Below are 17915 nucleotides of genomic sequence, written 5' to 3'. Positions count from 1 at the left end.
TGAACTAGAACTGAACTAGAACTGAACTAGAACTGAACTAGAACTGAACTAGAACTGAACTAGAAGTGAACTAGAACTGAACTAGAACTGAACTAGAACAGAACTAGACCTGAACTAGAACTGAAATAGATCTAGACTTGACTAGACTAAAGTCTAGACAATAGACTAGACTAAGGACTATTCTGTATTCTGACTATAGACTAAACTATAGACCAGACTATAGACTTTAGATTAGACAATAGACTAGACTAGACTTGACTATAGATGAAATTGGACCACAGACTGGACTAGACTAAAGACTAGTCTATAGACTAAAGACTACTATACTAAAATATAGTAGTAGTCTGTTCTATTAAATACAATCGTAGTCTTTCCTGTAGAATACTGTCATCGTGTTCTTATTCAAAATTTTGGTTTAATATTTTATTTAAAATTTAATTAAATGAGTTTTTATAGTAAAATTATTATTCTAATAAAAACTAGTTTTTTTTAATAATTTCACAATTATTTTAATTTAATTTTTTTTAATTATTTTGCTATTAAACAAACACGTTTGAGTGTTGTGATTAGTGTCATACAACAAAATATATTAAAATTTTTTTAATTCAATTGAAATTTGATTTAATTTACACAATTTGTTTATAATTTCATTAAAGTCTCTGTGATTGATTGTATGTAGGTACTTGCATTTGTAAATGGTGACAAATTTATTATGAAAAAAAAATCTCAACAAAAAAACCCAGCATGACTATAAAAAAATTTATACACACGTTTTTATCTCTAGTTGTGTGAAGGGGGGGGGGGTATTTTTTCTTTCTAAGAGCAATGATTTTTATAAAGAGGGTAATTAACAAAAATTTGTTAAAATTTAAAAAAATTGAGTTGTTTTATATTTTTAATTAAATTTAGGAGCTTTTACTTAAAAAGTACTTTTTTAAAATTTGGTACTTTTTATTTATTTTTTAAAATATGTATTAAATTTGTCTCGTCTGTCTCATTGTCCTTTTCATTTAGTTTTTGTAGTTTTTTGTTAAAATGTACTTTTCTTTAATATTGTTACTTTTTGAAAAAAACAAGTAATTTTCTACTTAAAAGGGAAATTTTCAAAAAGTACTTTTTGCAAAATAGTGCAAAAATAATTTTGAAAAAAATAATTTTGAAAGTTTTCTTTAAAGCGTCTAAATGATAAAAAAGTGAGCAACAGTTTTCCTTTTACAATAATTTTCCACAAAAAATTGTAATTTTATTACACACAACAAGTTACTTTATTACCACAAACAACTATTAGTACAAACATTCTCTTTTTTTACAACAGCAGTGTGCTCATAAATTCACCTTTAACCTATAAACAATAGTTTTTGTTTACAATTTACAAATTCTTTCGTTAGTAATGTGAAGCAATGTAATCAAATAAATCCACTAAGAGTACGACGTACATACATGTGCAACAAAATAAATATTTGCAACAACATCAACAACTAAACATTAATTACATTGTTTCTTTTGTTTTGTCTTAAAAAAAAAACAAAAAGATATATGAGCTTAGTGTTTAAATTAAAGCTTTGTTAACTTTTAACTACTCAAATTCTGACACACTAAAACTAAACAAAAGCTTTTCACGCCGTCTCTCTAATGAAAAGTCCTACTTACCCCAACACTTGTTAACATGTAAAGAAAACACTGAAAACAAGACAACATTCTTGTTATTATTTAGCTCATTTGCTAATTATTTAGTTTTAACTAAATTTATAAGTATGTTATCAATATTATTACTATTTTTTTTTTGTTAAATAAAATAATAATCTAGTTTATTTTGCTTGAAAACTCTGCCCTTTCATTGATTACTTGTTGTGATAATAGTGTTTAAATACAAAACACAAAAAAAGTTATTGATAAGCTTTTTGCACTCAAATATTTATAACTTAAATAAAAGTAGAAAAAGAGAGCAAAAGTTTTTTTTTAATAAAACATCAAGAGTTCAAAACTCGTTTTAGTAGTTTGTGCTATTTGCAAATATTTTGCTTAGTAAACCTATAACAATATTTATCTTGTTACTAGTAAACACAAAAACAACAAAATTTATAAACAAAGTAACAACAACAGCAAAAAATCGATTATTGAGAGAATGTAAACAGAGAGTTTTTTGTATTTTTTTTGAAAAAAAACTAACTCACAAATATAAAGAGAGTTTGTGCAAAATGAAAAAAGTAGGGAGAGTTTTTAAGTAAATAAATAGGTAGGTGGTTTTAAAAAGTTTTAAGCCAATAATCACTAGCCATTTGTCTATAAGCTGCTCTACAGACTAGTCTGTAGACTACAGTATAGAGTAGCCTGTAGACTAGAGTATAGAGTAGTCTGTTGACTAGAGTATAGACAAACATACAGACTAGAGTATAGACTAGTGTAAAGACTAGAGTACAGACTAGTCTAAAGACTAGAGTATAGACTAGTCTGTAGACTAGTATATATTCTAGATTATAGACAAGTGTATAGACTAGAGTGTAGACTAGTCTATAGACTAGAGTATAGACTAGTCTATAGACTAGAGTATAGACTAGTCTACAGCCTAGAGTATAGACTAGTCTACTGCCTGGAGTATAGACTAGTCTATAGACTAGAGTATATACTTGTCTACAGCCTAGAGTATAGACTAGTTTACAGCCTAAACTATAGACTTGTCTATAGGTTAGAGTATAGACTAGAGTATAGACTAGTTTTTAGACTAGAGTATAGACTAGACTTTAAACTAGATTATAGACTAGTCTTTAGATAAAACATAGTCTAGTCTTTAGATAAAGTATAGACTAGTTTATAGACTAGAGTATACACTAGTCTAGAATAGAGTCTGTAGAATAGTCTATAGGTTAGAGTATAGACTAGTCTATAGGCTAGAGTTTATACTAGATTATAGACTAGAGTATGGAATAGTCTATAGACTAGAGTATGGACTAGTCTATAGACTAGAGTATAGACTAGTCTAGAGACTAGAGTATAGGCTAGTCTAGAGACTATAGTATAGGCTAGTTTATTTACTGGAGTATGGGCTAGTCTATAGAATATAATATATAATAGATATCGGTAAGACTTCGTTCGATTTTGTGAAATGAAAACCTGATCTTATCTATAAACAAGATCCTGATCATATCCATGGTTAAGACCATGATCTCCCATATGGGATAAACTAAATTAGAAATAAAAGTATGATCTTGTCTATACTACGTTCTTGTCTATAAGATCTAGTATATAGACAAGTCTTCGATTGATCTTTAGTAAATACTACATATTATCTAATATATTAAACAAATTTTGATCTTGTTTGGACATACGACTATGATCTTGTTTAAGCACAAGTTTTTGATCGTGTCTATGGATATGACCATGATCTGGTGTGTAGAGAAAACCACAATTTTGACTTAACTGAAGAGTATATATACATTTGTCTGTGTTACGATATTTTCTATATGATCTTTTCTATAGATAAGTCAGAGATCTATGTCTAGGAAAGTCAACCATCAGATATATCAAGAAAACTTTTAAATGTTTTAATGTGCGACTATGATCTTATCTATGGACAAGATTCCGATCGTGTTTAGGGATATAAACACGATCATGTTTATAGACTATGATTTTGATCTTGTCTAGATGCAAGACTACGATCTAGTTCATAGACAAGATTATGATGATCTTGTTTATTGTTAAAAATATGATTTTGTTTATTAGCGAGTATAAAGGTGGTTGTAGGAGAGTTTCAACCACTATTTGCTTTTATTCCATTGTCGTTTAAACTTCTCTAACAACCCTCGATTACACACACAAAAAATTACCCTTAATTTGTAAAAAAAAACCCAACAACATAATACTCTAACTCAAAACCTCTCCAGCTTTATACAACTGACTTCTAATCTCTCGCAAAAAAATAAAAATAGAAAAAATCTAAGCGATACCAAAACTCATTTTACATGCGCTTGCACCACTTTTTTAGTTGTTGTTGTTATTGGAATTGTATGCTCGTTGTTGTCGTCGTCGTTGACGTACAAACTCACAAACAGTTTGTGAATTATTTATTTATAAAACAATATATCACGTATTTATAAAGCAGCAAATTGTTTCAGTTAGTCTTTTGTACTTATCGTAAAGAGAAGCAAGCACCACTGGATGAGCACGGAAAGCAACGTACTAACAACAAAAATCAATACTACAACAAAATACTTGGATTAAGAGTCAAACTCTTCAACGGACAAGTGGAAAGAACTTTAAGCAGGGAGTACAACAGAAAAAAAATGTTTAAAAAAGAATTTTAAACAAAAATTTTTTTTCTTCAAAAAAAGAATACGTGATTTTCATTTAATAATTAACATTAATGTACTAACTTAAGTGTTAATTAATACTTGAAAGCAGGAACAAATAGCACAATAGAAAAAAGTGGAGCACGGTCAAATACATTCAAAAAAATAAGAAGATTTAAAAAAAATCAACCACTATCAGACTCTTATTTACAGAAGAAAAGCATTTTGTTTTAGTATACCAAAGATTTGTTAGTGTAAACGCACAATTCCCAAAGGATTTATAAGAAAAAAATAAAACAAATTCATAGACACCTACGAGAATATCAATAACAACATTATTAACAACCTAAGCAACTAATGGGAAAAGAAAGGGACAAGCAAGGAAGTACATCAATTTTAGAAAACCTTCTCAGCTCAATATTATTAAAGGAACAGACCAAAAAAAAAGCAGCAAAAAGTAAAACCCACAGCCAAACAAGGGAGCCAAGACATTGTTCAGCAATATGTTGACATTCAATACGACGTATACAACGTCGTTGAAACACCCACAAGCACAAGCACTAACACCAAGAAAGCTTAAACAACAAAAGCAACAGCAAAAATCTTTAATATTTGCATTATGCTGCTGCTTCATTACCCTCATAGTTGTCTGTACACCAAGTTTATGTCAAGGTTATATTATTAAAGAAGATGAAAGTTTCCTACAACGTCCCTACTATTCAACACAACACGATTTAGAGGATACATTTGCACGCCTTAGCAAACAATTCCCCGATAATGCCCGTGTCGAGACAATTGGTCGTTCGTTAGAGGGACGTCCTTTGATTGTCTTGCAAATAGGTCAAAATATGCGTCAACGTGGCCTCTTAACACCCATGGTTAAGTATGTGGGTAATATGCATGGTGATGAGACTATAGGACGACAGCTGTTAATCTATTTGGCACAATATTTATTGTATAATTATCACAGTAATTTAGAGGTGGCTCAACTTATAAATAGCACCGATATTTATCTAATGCCCACTATGAATCCTGATGGTTTTGAACGTTCTCAGGTAATTTCGTAACTTATTTTTTGTGTTTTTTTCTTTGTAAAATGAGTGGGTGTTTTTGTTTTCCTGTTTGTTAGATAAAATGCGATAAGTTTTATTAGAATACTGATAATAGTTTTGACATCTGTTAAATACAATAAAAAAGTTCACATTAGGCCTAAAAAAATCCCCGAGAAAAAAATTATGTGTGTATCGCTAAAAAAAAAACACCATGAAGTGACCGAATTTCTGTGAAAAAATGAGAAATCAACAAGTTTTTTTTTGTGATTAACAAAGAGTGAAAGAGAAAGGCATAGTTTTTAGTGTTTCAAAATTACATTCAACAGTTTTTTTCTTTTGTGTAATACAAGAAGCCTGTCAAATTTAAATATTCATGTTGTAATTAATATTTAAAACTTTGTTAACATATAGCAAAGAAACAGTTTCGAAAACAATGAAAACTTTTGCCAATTCAATGCTTTACTTGTGTTAACTAAAGTTTTTATTTATGGTGACCAAAAAAAAAAAAAAAACATACAAATTTATTTAAGCAATTAAAACAAAATTTAACAAAAGTTCAAACTATATTAACTCGCCTTAAAACATAGGAATCTTTTGACTATAAACAGTTTTGTGTTGTGGTAACTAAAGTATTCTCTTGTGTTAAACAATTCGGTTATTTAGTTTTTTATTACAACTTTATTACAAACGTTAAACGTTCAACAGCAAGTATAGTTAATAAAAAAGCTTTTTTACATAAAGTTTTAACAAGAATATGATGAAATAAAGTTTACATTTATAAAATTTCCAAAAACACGAATCATTTCTACAAATTCGATTCGTTGTCCCCATAATTTCTCAACATTCAGAGAAATTCGTTTCGGAAACAATCGCCATATTGCCTAGCATTGTTGCGTTGCATAGTAAAAAAGCTTTACACTTAAAGTTTACTAGATTTCCTAAACAATTTTTAAAGCTTAAAGTTTAAAGACATTGATTAGCTGTATTTTAAAACATGAGTGTTATATTTTAGATCGAACTTAGTTCCATACAAATGTGCGCTCGATTTAAAAAATGAGTTTTTCATATAAAGCTTTCTCATGCATAAAAGATGTAATGGGGAAAATGTTCTTACATTAAGTTTACCCTGATAACTTTTATAATCAGCATTATATATCCTAAAAGCTTTTCCTATTAAGCTTTAAGCTTATTGACATTAACTAGCTGGATTTTGAAACACAAGTGTTAAATTTTGAATCGAACTTAGTTCCATACTAATGTGTGCTCTTTAAAAAAAGAGCTTCTCAGATAAAGCTTTCGAGAAAGTTACATGTAGTCAAATACAAGCTTAAATATAAAGAAAGCTTCTTAGATGAAAATTAACCAGATAACTTTTATCATCAGCACTAGATGCCGTTTTACTTAATAACATAAATTAGATGAAACTTGAACATTGGTGTTCAGTTTTGGATGCAACTTAATCACAAGGGAAAAAAAAACTTTGCCATCTTCCCCCTAAGTTATTCTGTAGCTTTTTTAGATGTAACTAAAAGCTTTACTCAATCCAGCATGAGATCTGATCATTGTCTGATTCTGAAAAGCTTCTTAAATGAACATAAAATTCAGCAATTCAGCTCAAACGATCATTGTCTGATTCTAAAAATTCAGCAATTCTGCTGCTTAAACGATCATTGTCTAATTCTAAAAAGCTTCTTAGATAAAAATTAAATTCGGTAATTCTGCTGCTCAAGCGTATGCTTTTAAAGAAGATTAGCAAATACACTATAGAACATTTAGTTAAGTCTCAAATCATTGAGAGGATTTTGGTTATCAGGCGCAGTTAACTGAAGGTATATTTCAACAAAAAATGGCGGAATCTTGACTACTCATTTGCAAGAGTTTTTTGAGATAAAAAGGGAATGGTAATTTTGGTACTTTGTGAAAGTAAACTTTCACTGAGGTTTGAGACTTGACTATATGATCCATTGTGATCTTGCAATAAATATTTGTTCTAAAATAAACCTTTCTCCAGATCTTAACTAAACTGAGGCTAACTTTCTTTTGAGTGTAAATTAATAAATACACTGAAAGAATTAACTCGCTTTAATTTTTCACAAATTTCCGTTAATTTAAATTTTCTAAAAAAAAACTGAGAACAATTCACGTTTCTAATCCATGGCTGTGTTAAATTCTATGTTGAAGACATGTTGGCATTTTTAGATTTAATTTTAATAATATTTTTTATACGTTTTTTTGGATATTTCTTATGATTTTTCTGTTTGATAAAATGCTTTTATTAAGTTTTTTTCGATTTAACTTAAATTAACACACACTAAATGCACTTAAATGTTTAAATTATTTAGACGCTTTAGTCTAAAGTTTACTAGCTATTAGTTAGTTAGTTTGTTTTTTTTTTTTGCTAAGGCCAAAGTGTGTGCGAGTACGTTGGCTCCGGCAGTGTTAAATGGCGAAATTATTTATTAGTTTATTGTCTATTTTATTTATTTTTTTTTTTTGACAATTTGTTTTTTGTTCGATTTTTTTTTGTTATAGAGGGAAATGTTTAAAATGCTTAAAGCGTGCCTTTTTGAAATAAACCAAATTATTTTTAACGGCAGCAGCAGTGAAAAAAAAACTAACAAAATTTTTAATTGTTTAGACAATTTGATCACATGTTTATGAATTTATTTTGTTTTAGGTGACATTGATAAATTTTTGATTTTTTTTACTTTTTGGGGGATTTTTTAAGGCTTTTATAAACAAATCATAAAGAATCTTACGAAATCCGGCTTTTCGACTTTTTTTGACTTTTCGACTTTTTTGACTTTTCGACTTTTTTACTATTTTCGACTATTTTAACTTTTTTCGAGTTTTTCCGACTATGTTAGAGTTTTTGGCTGCTTTTAAACTTTTTTTTTTTAATTTTCGACTATTTTTGACTTTTTTCTACTATTTTTGAGTTTTTGACATTTTCCGACTTTTTACGACTTTTCGAGTTTTTTGACTTTTTCGGCTTTTCGACATTTTTCGACTTTTTTACTGTTTTCCGCATTTTGACTTTTATTTGCAAAGTCGACTTTTTTATAAACGATAGTTAAGTTATCGACTTTTTTGGAACAAAATAGTGTTTCGACTTTTTCGACTTTTTCGACTTTTTTACTGTTTTCTGCTTTTCGACTTTTTTCGACTTTTATTTAGAAAATCGACTTTTCGACTTTTTTCATAAACGATAGTCTAGTTATCAACTTTTTTGGAACAAAATAGTTTCGACCTTTTTCGACTTTTTTACTGTTTTCCGCTTTTCGACTTTTTCCATAAACGATAGTCAAGTTATCGACTTTTTTGGAACAAAATAGTCGACTTCGACTTTCCTTGATAGAAAATCGACTTAAATTTAAAATACCTATACATTTAATTTTATAAACGAAATGAGTAGTATATCAACTCATTTTAGGCCATACAATATTACAGAAAAGACTCTTCCAAAAGAGTCTTTTCTGAGCCCTATTTCTAATCAGTTTCGAGATATTCTTAAATCGTTTTTCAATAATTTTTAAGTGTATATATTGCTATTTCATTACAAACAAAAACAATTACATAAGGAACAATTTTAGATCTTCCAACGTCTTGAAATATGACCCCAAAATTTTTGTTCTTAAAACCATCATATTTTGAACACCAGAATGATCAATTTATGATTGCTATATATTTTATTATTGTTTTTCAAATATTCAGTTTTCAATCATATATTGGTATCATTTTCGAGTCATTTTTTAAGCCCTCAACTTATTAATCATTTTTAGGCCATTAAAATTAGTCAAAAATCACTCAGTTTACCGATTAATTATCCAATAATCTTTTTCAAATGCTTGCTGAGTAACTACAGACATGCATTTACATAGAAATCCTTGCCCTGATCATTACAATGAATTGTTCAACATTATAATGAATTTGCATACTATAATAATGATTAAGTGGAAGCCTTTAAACGATAAATAGAAAAAATTTCCTGCAATTTTGCCATTTATAGAAAGAGCTGTGATGCTCTAATTTCAAGAGGAAACTTTTTATTAACATTTGTTTAACAAATTTCAAAATTATTCATTAGCTACTGTACAAACCATTTAATCCAAAAAAAGTAAATACCTTGCAAAATATTATAAATTTTTAATTAAATATTAAAAGCTCAATTAATAAGTGGGAGTATTGAACTTTTGTTAGCATTAAACCAAAACATTTGGTTGTCTTAAACAAATTATGTATGTTTTTCTCCCTTTAATTAAAAATTTTCAAATTTTAAGTTTCTTAAGCTTTAAAATTTTGTAACTAAAAGAGCATTGAACTATTTTTTATACCCTACACCACTTTAGTGGGGAGGGTATATTGGGTTTGTGCTGATGTTTGTAACGCGCAATAATATTGGTCCTTTACTCACCTTAAAGTATACCAATCGGCACAGAATCATTTTCTAAATCTATTTAGCTATGTCCGTCTGTCTGTCTGTCTGTCCGTCCATGTAAACCTTGTAATCAAACTACAGGTCGCAATTTTGAAGTTAATTCAATGAAATTTGGTACATGATATTCTATTGCCTCTGGGACGCACCCTATTGAAAATGGTTAAGATCGGTCCATTATTTCACCTGGCTCTAATACAACTGTACACCCGAATAGGGCTTGTAAACCTTGTAATCAAACTACAGGTCGCAATTTGGAGATAATGATCTTTTAAGGTTATGTAGACGAAGCCTATTGAATATAGTTTACATAGGTAAATTATTTCACCTAGCCCCCATACAACTGAACCCCCCAATAGAGCCTGTAAACCTTGTAATCAAACTACAGATCGCAATTTTGGAGATAATGCAATGAAATTTGGCACATGATCTTTTATGGTACTGTATATGAAGCCTATTGAAAACAGTTAACATCGGTCCATTATTACACCTAGCCCCCATACAACTGAACCCCCCTATAGAGCCTGTAAACCTTGTAATCAAACTACAGATCGTAATTTTGGAGATAATGCAATGAAATTTGGCACATGATCTTTCAAGGTACTGTAGACGAAGCCTATTGACATCGGTCCATTATTTCGCCTAGGCCCCATACAACTGAATAGGGCTTGTAAACCTTGTAATCAAACTACAGGTCGCAATTTTGGAGATAATGCAATGAAATTTGGCACATGATCTTTTAAGGTACTGTAGACGAAGCCTATTGAAAACAGTTAACATCGGTCCATTATTTCGCCTAGGCCCCATACAACTGAACCCGCTAAATAGGGCTTTTAAGTTCATACATACCTAGACAAAAAGCTGCAGAAACCAAGTTCCATACTAGTCTTGATGACCCTGATGAACTTTATAATATAAAAAGCCCCCATCAAAATTTTACATAAATATCTAAAGTTTTATTAAACAATGAATGACTTATGTATATCTGAGGCAAGGTGCTATTTAACTTAAATGCTTTATTATGAAAACTATATTACATTTTATTCGTATACAGGGTTTAGGGTATTATATGGTCAGCCTCGCCCAACTATAACTTCTTACTTGTTTTTACTTCAATTTGGTTTAATTCCCTATATGGTTAATGTTATTTTTTTAAATATAATTAAATATGTAGTTTTTCTAGTTTTTTTCTCAATTCTCTAGTGTTTACAATTCATTCATGATTATTAAAAATTTATGGTATGTAAACAAAAAACGCAGTTTGTTGTTTGGTATTTATAAGTATTTTATAAAAAAACAATATATTGCTAATAATTCTAGAAAAAAAAAACTTAAATACATTTATTTGATCACAGATTTTTATGATTAAAATATTTACAAGCGGAATAATAAAAAAATATATAAAAAAAATTAGAATAATAAAGGTGTTCGTGGTTAGTGGTAATTAAATTGAAAAAATTTTAATTGAAACAATTTTTCGAATTGTTATAAAGTCTTCTTAATAGTTTTTTTTTACAATTTTTTACCTTTTAACTGTCTTTTGTCTTTAAACGTTTTAAATCCTTTTGTATTTACAATATTTTTGTTCTTTCAACGTTAGCATTTCTGAAATGTCTGTTATGCTAAGTATACACAGTTAGAAGATCTTACAACATTGGCAATAAAAAAGTACAGAAAATGTCTAATAATACTGTCAACTCAGAAATTTTGTCTTGTAATATTTTCGTTAATGCTTTATTTGACAATGTTGCAAAAGAAAAAATTTTAAGTTCAGACATTTATTAGACATTTTCTGAAGATTTTACTGACAACATTGTAAGATCTGACAACTGTGTATGACGGCTTTTAATTTGTTTAATTTTTACTTCTTTTTTTCAATTCTATCCTAAAGTGAGTACTCCTAATACCGTTATTTACTCAAGTGTAGATGACAATCATAATAATTTAGCTCTAATACTAACACATTCTTTCAGAACATATTGTCATTTATTTATTATGTTATTTTTTCTATATAAATTATAATGTTATAAAAATTTTCATTTTTATTGTTCGTTTTTTTTTATTTTAATTCTAACTTTATGAAACATTAACTCACTCTTTGTTTAAGTACAATCTCTCTCTCTCTATCTATCACACACACACACTTACATACATTCTGGCTGTTTTTAGTTATATTTTTTAACAGAGATGGAAAAATTCATGAGAATAAACTTTCTTTTAATAGTTTTTTTCTGTTTCAATAATTTTTATAGATTTAAATAGATAAAAGCATTATAATGGAATTTAAGACACTATAACGACTTCATAATGAGTTACTAGTAATATAGAAGATTTGCTTTATAATTAATTATAATGTCATTATAATGGATTAACACGCATTATAATTTTATTATAATGGATTATAACACATTATAACGTCATTATAATGGATTATAACACATTATAATGATATTCTAAAGGATTTAAAGGCATTATAAAACATTATAATGAACCGTTTTATATTATAATGACATTATAATGGATTATAACACATTATAATGTCATTACAATAGATTATAACACATTATAATGTCATTATAATAGATTATAACACATTATAATGTCATTTTAATGGATCATAACACATTATAATGTCATTATAATGGATTATAAAACATTATAATGCCATTATAATGGATTATAACACATTATAATGCCATTATAATGGATTATAACACATTATATTGCCATTATAATGGATAATAACATATTGTAATGCCATTATAATAGATAATAACACATTATAATGGATTATAACACATTATAATGTCATTACAATAGATTATAACACATTATAATGCCATTATAATGGATTATAACACATTATAATGTCATTTTAATGGATCATTACACATTATAATGTCATTATAATGGATTATTACACATTATAATGTCATTATAATAGATTATTACACATTATAATACAATTATAATGGATTATGACACATTATAATGGATTATAATGAATTATTACAGATTATAATACAGTTATAATAGTTGTTAATACCTTATAATAGTATTTTAATGCAAATCTTTCATTTAAGTAAAATTTTCTATAAAAAATTTTTCAATATTTCCAGTATTTTAACGAAAATCCTTCATTTAAGTAAAATTTTCTATAGAATATTGTTACTATTTTTCCATCTCTAGAATTTTTTTTTTTGGTTACCATTTGTAGTAGTTATTTGCTTTTGTTTACAAAATAAATTCATGCTGTTTTCTATGTTTCGTTTTCCGCCTTTAAAGCCGCAAAACATGTTTGCTTCTACAGCCCAAAATCTAATTGAAATATTTGTTTTTAGTTTTTTTTTTTTTTTTTTCAAAGCTTAAAATCTATTTATACAAATTTCAATTTATACCCTGTTGTTTGTACTTAAAAGATTTTGTAATGCAATAGTCGTAATTGTATTTATCTGTAATAAATTATTGCTGCCAATCAATCAATTGCTATTTTAAAATTCAATAGAAAAAAAATACTAAAGAAATTTTTTTTGTTTATTTTTGTAATTATTGATTTTTTGAAAAGCCTAAGCAAATAGCAGAAAAGAAAAATATAAAGTTATAGTAAATTTGCCAGTTTTTTTTTTTTTTTGGGGGGGGGGGGGGGGGGTTTTGAAACAAAAGGCCGTTATGCTAATTTTTATGCATAATTTGTTAGCAAGTTGTTGGTTTTTTTTTTTTGTAGGAGGAATTAAAATTTGTGTAACCGTTTTAATTATCGTAAAAACCAAATGAAATTTTTGAACAAGAAATACTACAGTGGAGAGCATAATGATGGTATATATTATCTTAATTAGATTCAGCAACTATTTCTAAAATTATTTATATATATTTTTTTTAATTTGACAACTTTTTTGGAATTTCTCATATTCATAAACAAATTTTTATTTTATAAACGATTTACAAAGCAAATTTCGTTTGGAAATTTTGTTTTATAAACCTTTTATAAAATAAAGTGCTGTTTATATAAAGTGCTGAATATAACCCCCTTATTGTAAAATAATAATAATTTTAAAAATTATTAAATTTTGTCTTTAAGTGCAATTGACGCTTAATATACATTTATCATAAGTAGTGCAACAACTTTATTAAGAATCACTTAAATTTTTTTAAATTAAATTAATTTTTTTTTCTAACTTTTCTTTAATTTATGTTGTTTTCTTTTCTTTCCCTTTCCAGGAAGGCAATTGTGAATCTTTACCTCATTATATTGGCCGCACTAATGCTGCCGGTGTTGATTTAAATCGTGATTTTCCCGATCGTTTAGAAACCCAACAACAAATTCAATTACGCGCTCAAACAAGACAACCCGAAACGGCTGCTCTTATTGAATGGATTTTAAATAAACCATTTGTTTTGTCTGCTAATTTTCATGGTGGTGCTATAGTGGCCAGTTATCCTTATGATAATTCCATGTAAGTTTTTGTTGTTTGAAAATTTTAATTATTTATTAATAAATTTGAGAAAGAAGAGAAAAATTAAACGAAAACTTGTGGGAAAAAAAAAAACTTGTCGAAAGTTCGTAATCTATGGACAAATAAAATGATTTATAATAGATTATAATGGGGTTTAAAACGTTATAATGCTATTTTAATGGATTATAAGACATTATAATACAATTATAATGGATTATAACACATTATATTATAATGGATTATAACACATTATACTACAAATATAATGGATTATAACACATTATAATACAATTATAATGGATTATAACACATTATAATGTATTATAATTGCATTATAATGGTTTATAACAGATTATAACACATTATAATACAATTATAATGGATTATAACACATTATAATACAATTATAATGGATTATAACACATTATAATACAATTATAATGTATTATAACACATTATAATGCATTATAATTGTATTATAATGCATGGAAATAATGCATGGAATTATAATGGATTTCAATACATTATAATGTCATTATAATGGGTTTAAATGTAATAAAATTGTATTATAATCGATTATAACACATTATAATACCATTATAATACAATTATAATGGATTATAACACATTATAATGTATTATAATGGCATTATAATGCTTTAAAATAGATTATAAGACATTATAATACAATTATAATGGATTATAACACATTATAATGCATTATAATTGTATTATAATGCATTGAAATGGATTATAAGACATTATAATACAATTATAATGGATTTTAATACATTATAATGTCATTATAATGGGTTTAAATGTAATAAAATTGTATTATAATGGACTATAAAACATTATAATGGATTATAATAACATTATAATCGTTTATAACTCTTAATTATTCCATTATAATGGCTTTTGATATATTATAATACAATTATAATTAATCCACAAGTTTTTCGTTTAAAAAAAATTATTAAATCTGCAAAAAAATATTAAAAAAAACCTTCAACCAATACCAAAACCAAAACCAAAAAAAAAAATCCCTCACTTATTATTTACCATCAGTGCCCATCATGAATGCTGTGAGGAAAGTTTGACACCCGACGATCGCGTCTTCAAACTCATGGCTCACACGTACGCCGACAACAATCTCATTATGCGCAAGGGCAACAATTGCAATGACACATTTTCGAATGGCATAACAAATGGTGCTCATTGGTATGAGCTAAACGGTGGCATGCAAGATTTCAATTATGCATTTAGTAATTGTTTTGAATTAACCATTGAGCTGTCATGTTGTAAATATCCATCGGCCAATACATTGCCAGCCGAATGGCAACGCAATAAACGTAGTCTTTTGAAACTTTTAAAATTGGCTCATATCGGTGTTAAAGGTGTTGTTAAAGATGTCAATGGTTATCCGATAAATGATGCAACTATTGTGGTATCCGGTTTGGAAGATAAACCTATACGTACAACACGTAGAGGAGAATATTGGCGTTTACTTACTCCCGGCATCTATAATATACAAGCATTGGCATTCGGGTAGGATTTCTATATTTTTTTTTTTCTTTTTGTTATTTATTAAAAAATATTTAGTGTAAAATTGCATAATTTATTTAAAACTTGTTTTACATTTACTATATATTTGTTTTGTTTTTTTTTTGATATCTTGTCTTTTTTTCTCTCTTCCAAAACAACAAAAAAAAAATCGAAAATATTTCTATTACAGTTACCAGGCCAGTGTACCACAACAAATCCATATTAAAAATGACAACAATGTGGCTCAACGTTTGGACTTTACCTTGTCACCCATTGAGACCAACTATGATGGTATAAGCAGTTTTTATAGTCCATACTTTTTTAGACATTAAATTATCCAAAGTGGTTTTAGTCTATATATATATATATATATTTTATAAATTTTCTTTTAATTGTTGTTGATAGATTTTAAATGAAACCAAAAAAAACACACACACACTCTCACACATCATCAATGTTGCGAAAATACTTATGAAAACCTAAAACAAAACATGCTACCAAATCAACATTGAGTTTTTTAAAGATATTTTCCTTTTTAAGGAAATTACTTTTTAACACACACAAACATACAAACACTATATTTTCATACACATTAACATGTATTTCTTTTTTTGGATTTTTCTTATGTTTGTTTTTCTTAAGAGAATAACAAAAATTTTATATTGAAGTTTTTTTCACTCGTTTTAAGAGAGAATTTGAATAAAATAAATCTCATTTTTATTTTTTTTAATTTAAATTTGTTTAGTTTTTAGTTTATATTTTAAAATGTTTAACCATTTTCTACGATTTTTAATGATTTCTTTGGAGAAATAAAAAGTTAATGAAATAACTCTCTTTTGCTTTAGCGTATAAGAGAAACTTTACAAATGTTATAAGAGAGTTTTTTTCATTATATTAAACTCTAAACTGTTTATGAACAAGATTTAGAAAATTGAATGTCATTATAATGGATTATAATGTCATTATAATGTACTTATAATGGATTTTAAAGGGTTATTATACATTATAATTGATTTTTTTACAGTATAATACCATTATAATGAGATTTAACATATTATAATGCCATTATAATAGATTATTAACATTATAATGCCATTATAATGGGTTATGATACATTATAATGCCATTATAATGGGTTATAATACATTATAATGCCATTATATTGGGATATAATACATTATAATATGATCATAATGGGTTATGATATATTATAATGCCATTATAATGGGATATAATACATTATAATGCCATTATAATGGGTTATAATACATTATAATGCCATTATAATCGGTTATGATACATTATAATGCCATTATAATGAGTTTTAATACATTATAATGAGTTATAATACATTATATTGCCATTATAATGGGATACAATACATTATAATATGATTATAATGGGTTATGACACATTATAATGCCATTATAATGGGATATAATACATTATAATGCCATTATAATGGGTTATAATACATTATAATGCCATTATAATGAGTTTTAATACATTATAATGCCATTATAATGGGTTTTAATATATTATAATGCCATTATAATGGGTTGTAATACATTATAATGCCATTATAATGGATTATAATACATTATAAGGCCATTATAATGAGTTTTAATACATTATAATGCCATTATAATAGGTTATAATACATTATAATGCCATTATAATGGGTTATAATACATTATAATGCCATTATAATTGGTTATAATACATTATAATGCCATTATAATGAGTTTTAATACATTATAATACCATTATAATGGGTTTTAATACATTATAATGCCATTATAATGAGTTTTAATACGTTATAATGTCATTATAATGCGTTTTAATACATTATAATGCCATTATAATGGGTTATAATACATTATAATGTCATTATAATGGGATATAATACATTGTAATATGATTATAATGGGTTATGATACATTATAATGGGATATAATACATTATAATGTCATTATAATGGGTTATAATACATTATAATGTCATTATAATGGGGTATGATATATTATAATATGATTATAATGGGTTGTAATACATTATAACGCCGTTATAATGGGTTATAATACATTATAAGGCCATTATAATGAGTTTTAATACATTATAATGCCATTATAATGGGTTATAA

At 26.9% G+C, this 17915-nt stretch overlaps 1 protein-coding gene across 2 annotated transcripts in view; it reads left to right on the top strand.

The window, feature by feature from the left end:
• LOC111676751 (carboxypeptidase D) overlaps window positions 1-17915 on the top strand; it is a 40311-nt gene that overhangs the window by 6318 nt on the left and 16078 nt on the right. The window contains exons 1-4 of one of the 2 annotated variants that reach the window (XM_023437727.2): window positions 4112-5341; window positions 13992-14227; window positions 15296-15775; window positions 15963-16063. In XM_023437727.2, the coding sequence (XP_023293495.2) occupies window positions 4790-5341; window positions 13992-14227; window positions 15296-15775; window positions 15963-16063 (1369 nt within the window). In that variant the 5' untranslated portion in view covers window positions 4112-4789. Of the gene's footprint in view, window positions 1-4111; window positions 5342-13991; window positions 14228-15295; window positions 15776-15962; window positions 16064-17915 lie in introns of those variants that run through there. The other variant, XM_023437728.2, reaches the window with a different exon arrangement.

Source organism: Lucilia cuprina, chromosome 3 (genome assembly GCF_022045245.1).
Source record: "Lucilia cuprina isolate Lc7/37 chromosome 3, ASM2204524v1, whole genome shotgun sequence".
Lineage (NCBI taxonomy): Eukaryota > Metazoa > Arthropoda > Insecta > Diptera > Calliphoridae > Lucilia > Lucilia cuprina.
The sequence above is the reverse complement of the archived record's forward strand: the minus strand, read 5'-3'. Positions and strand labels throughout refer to the sequence as shown.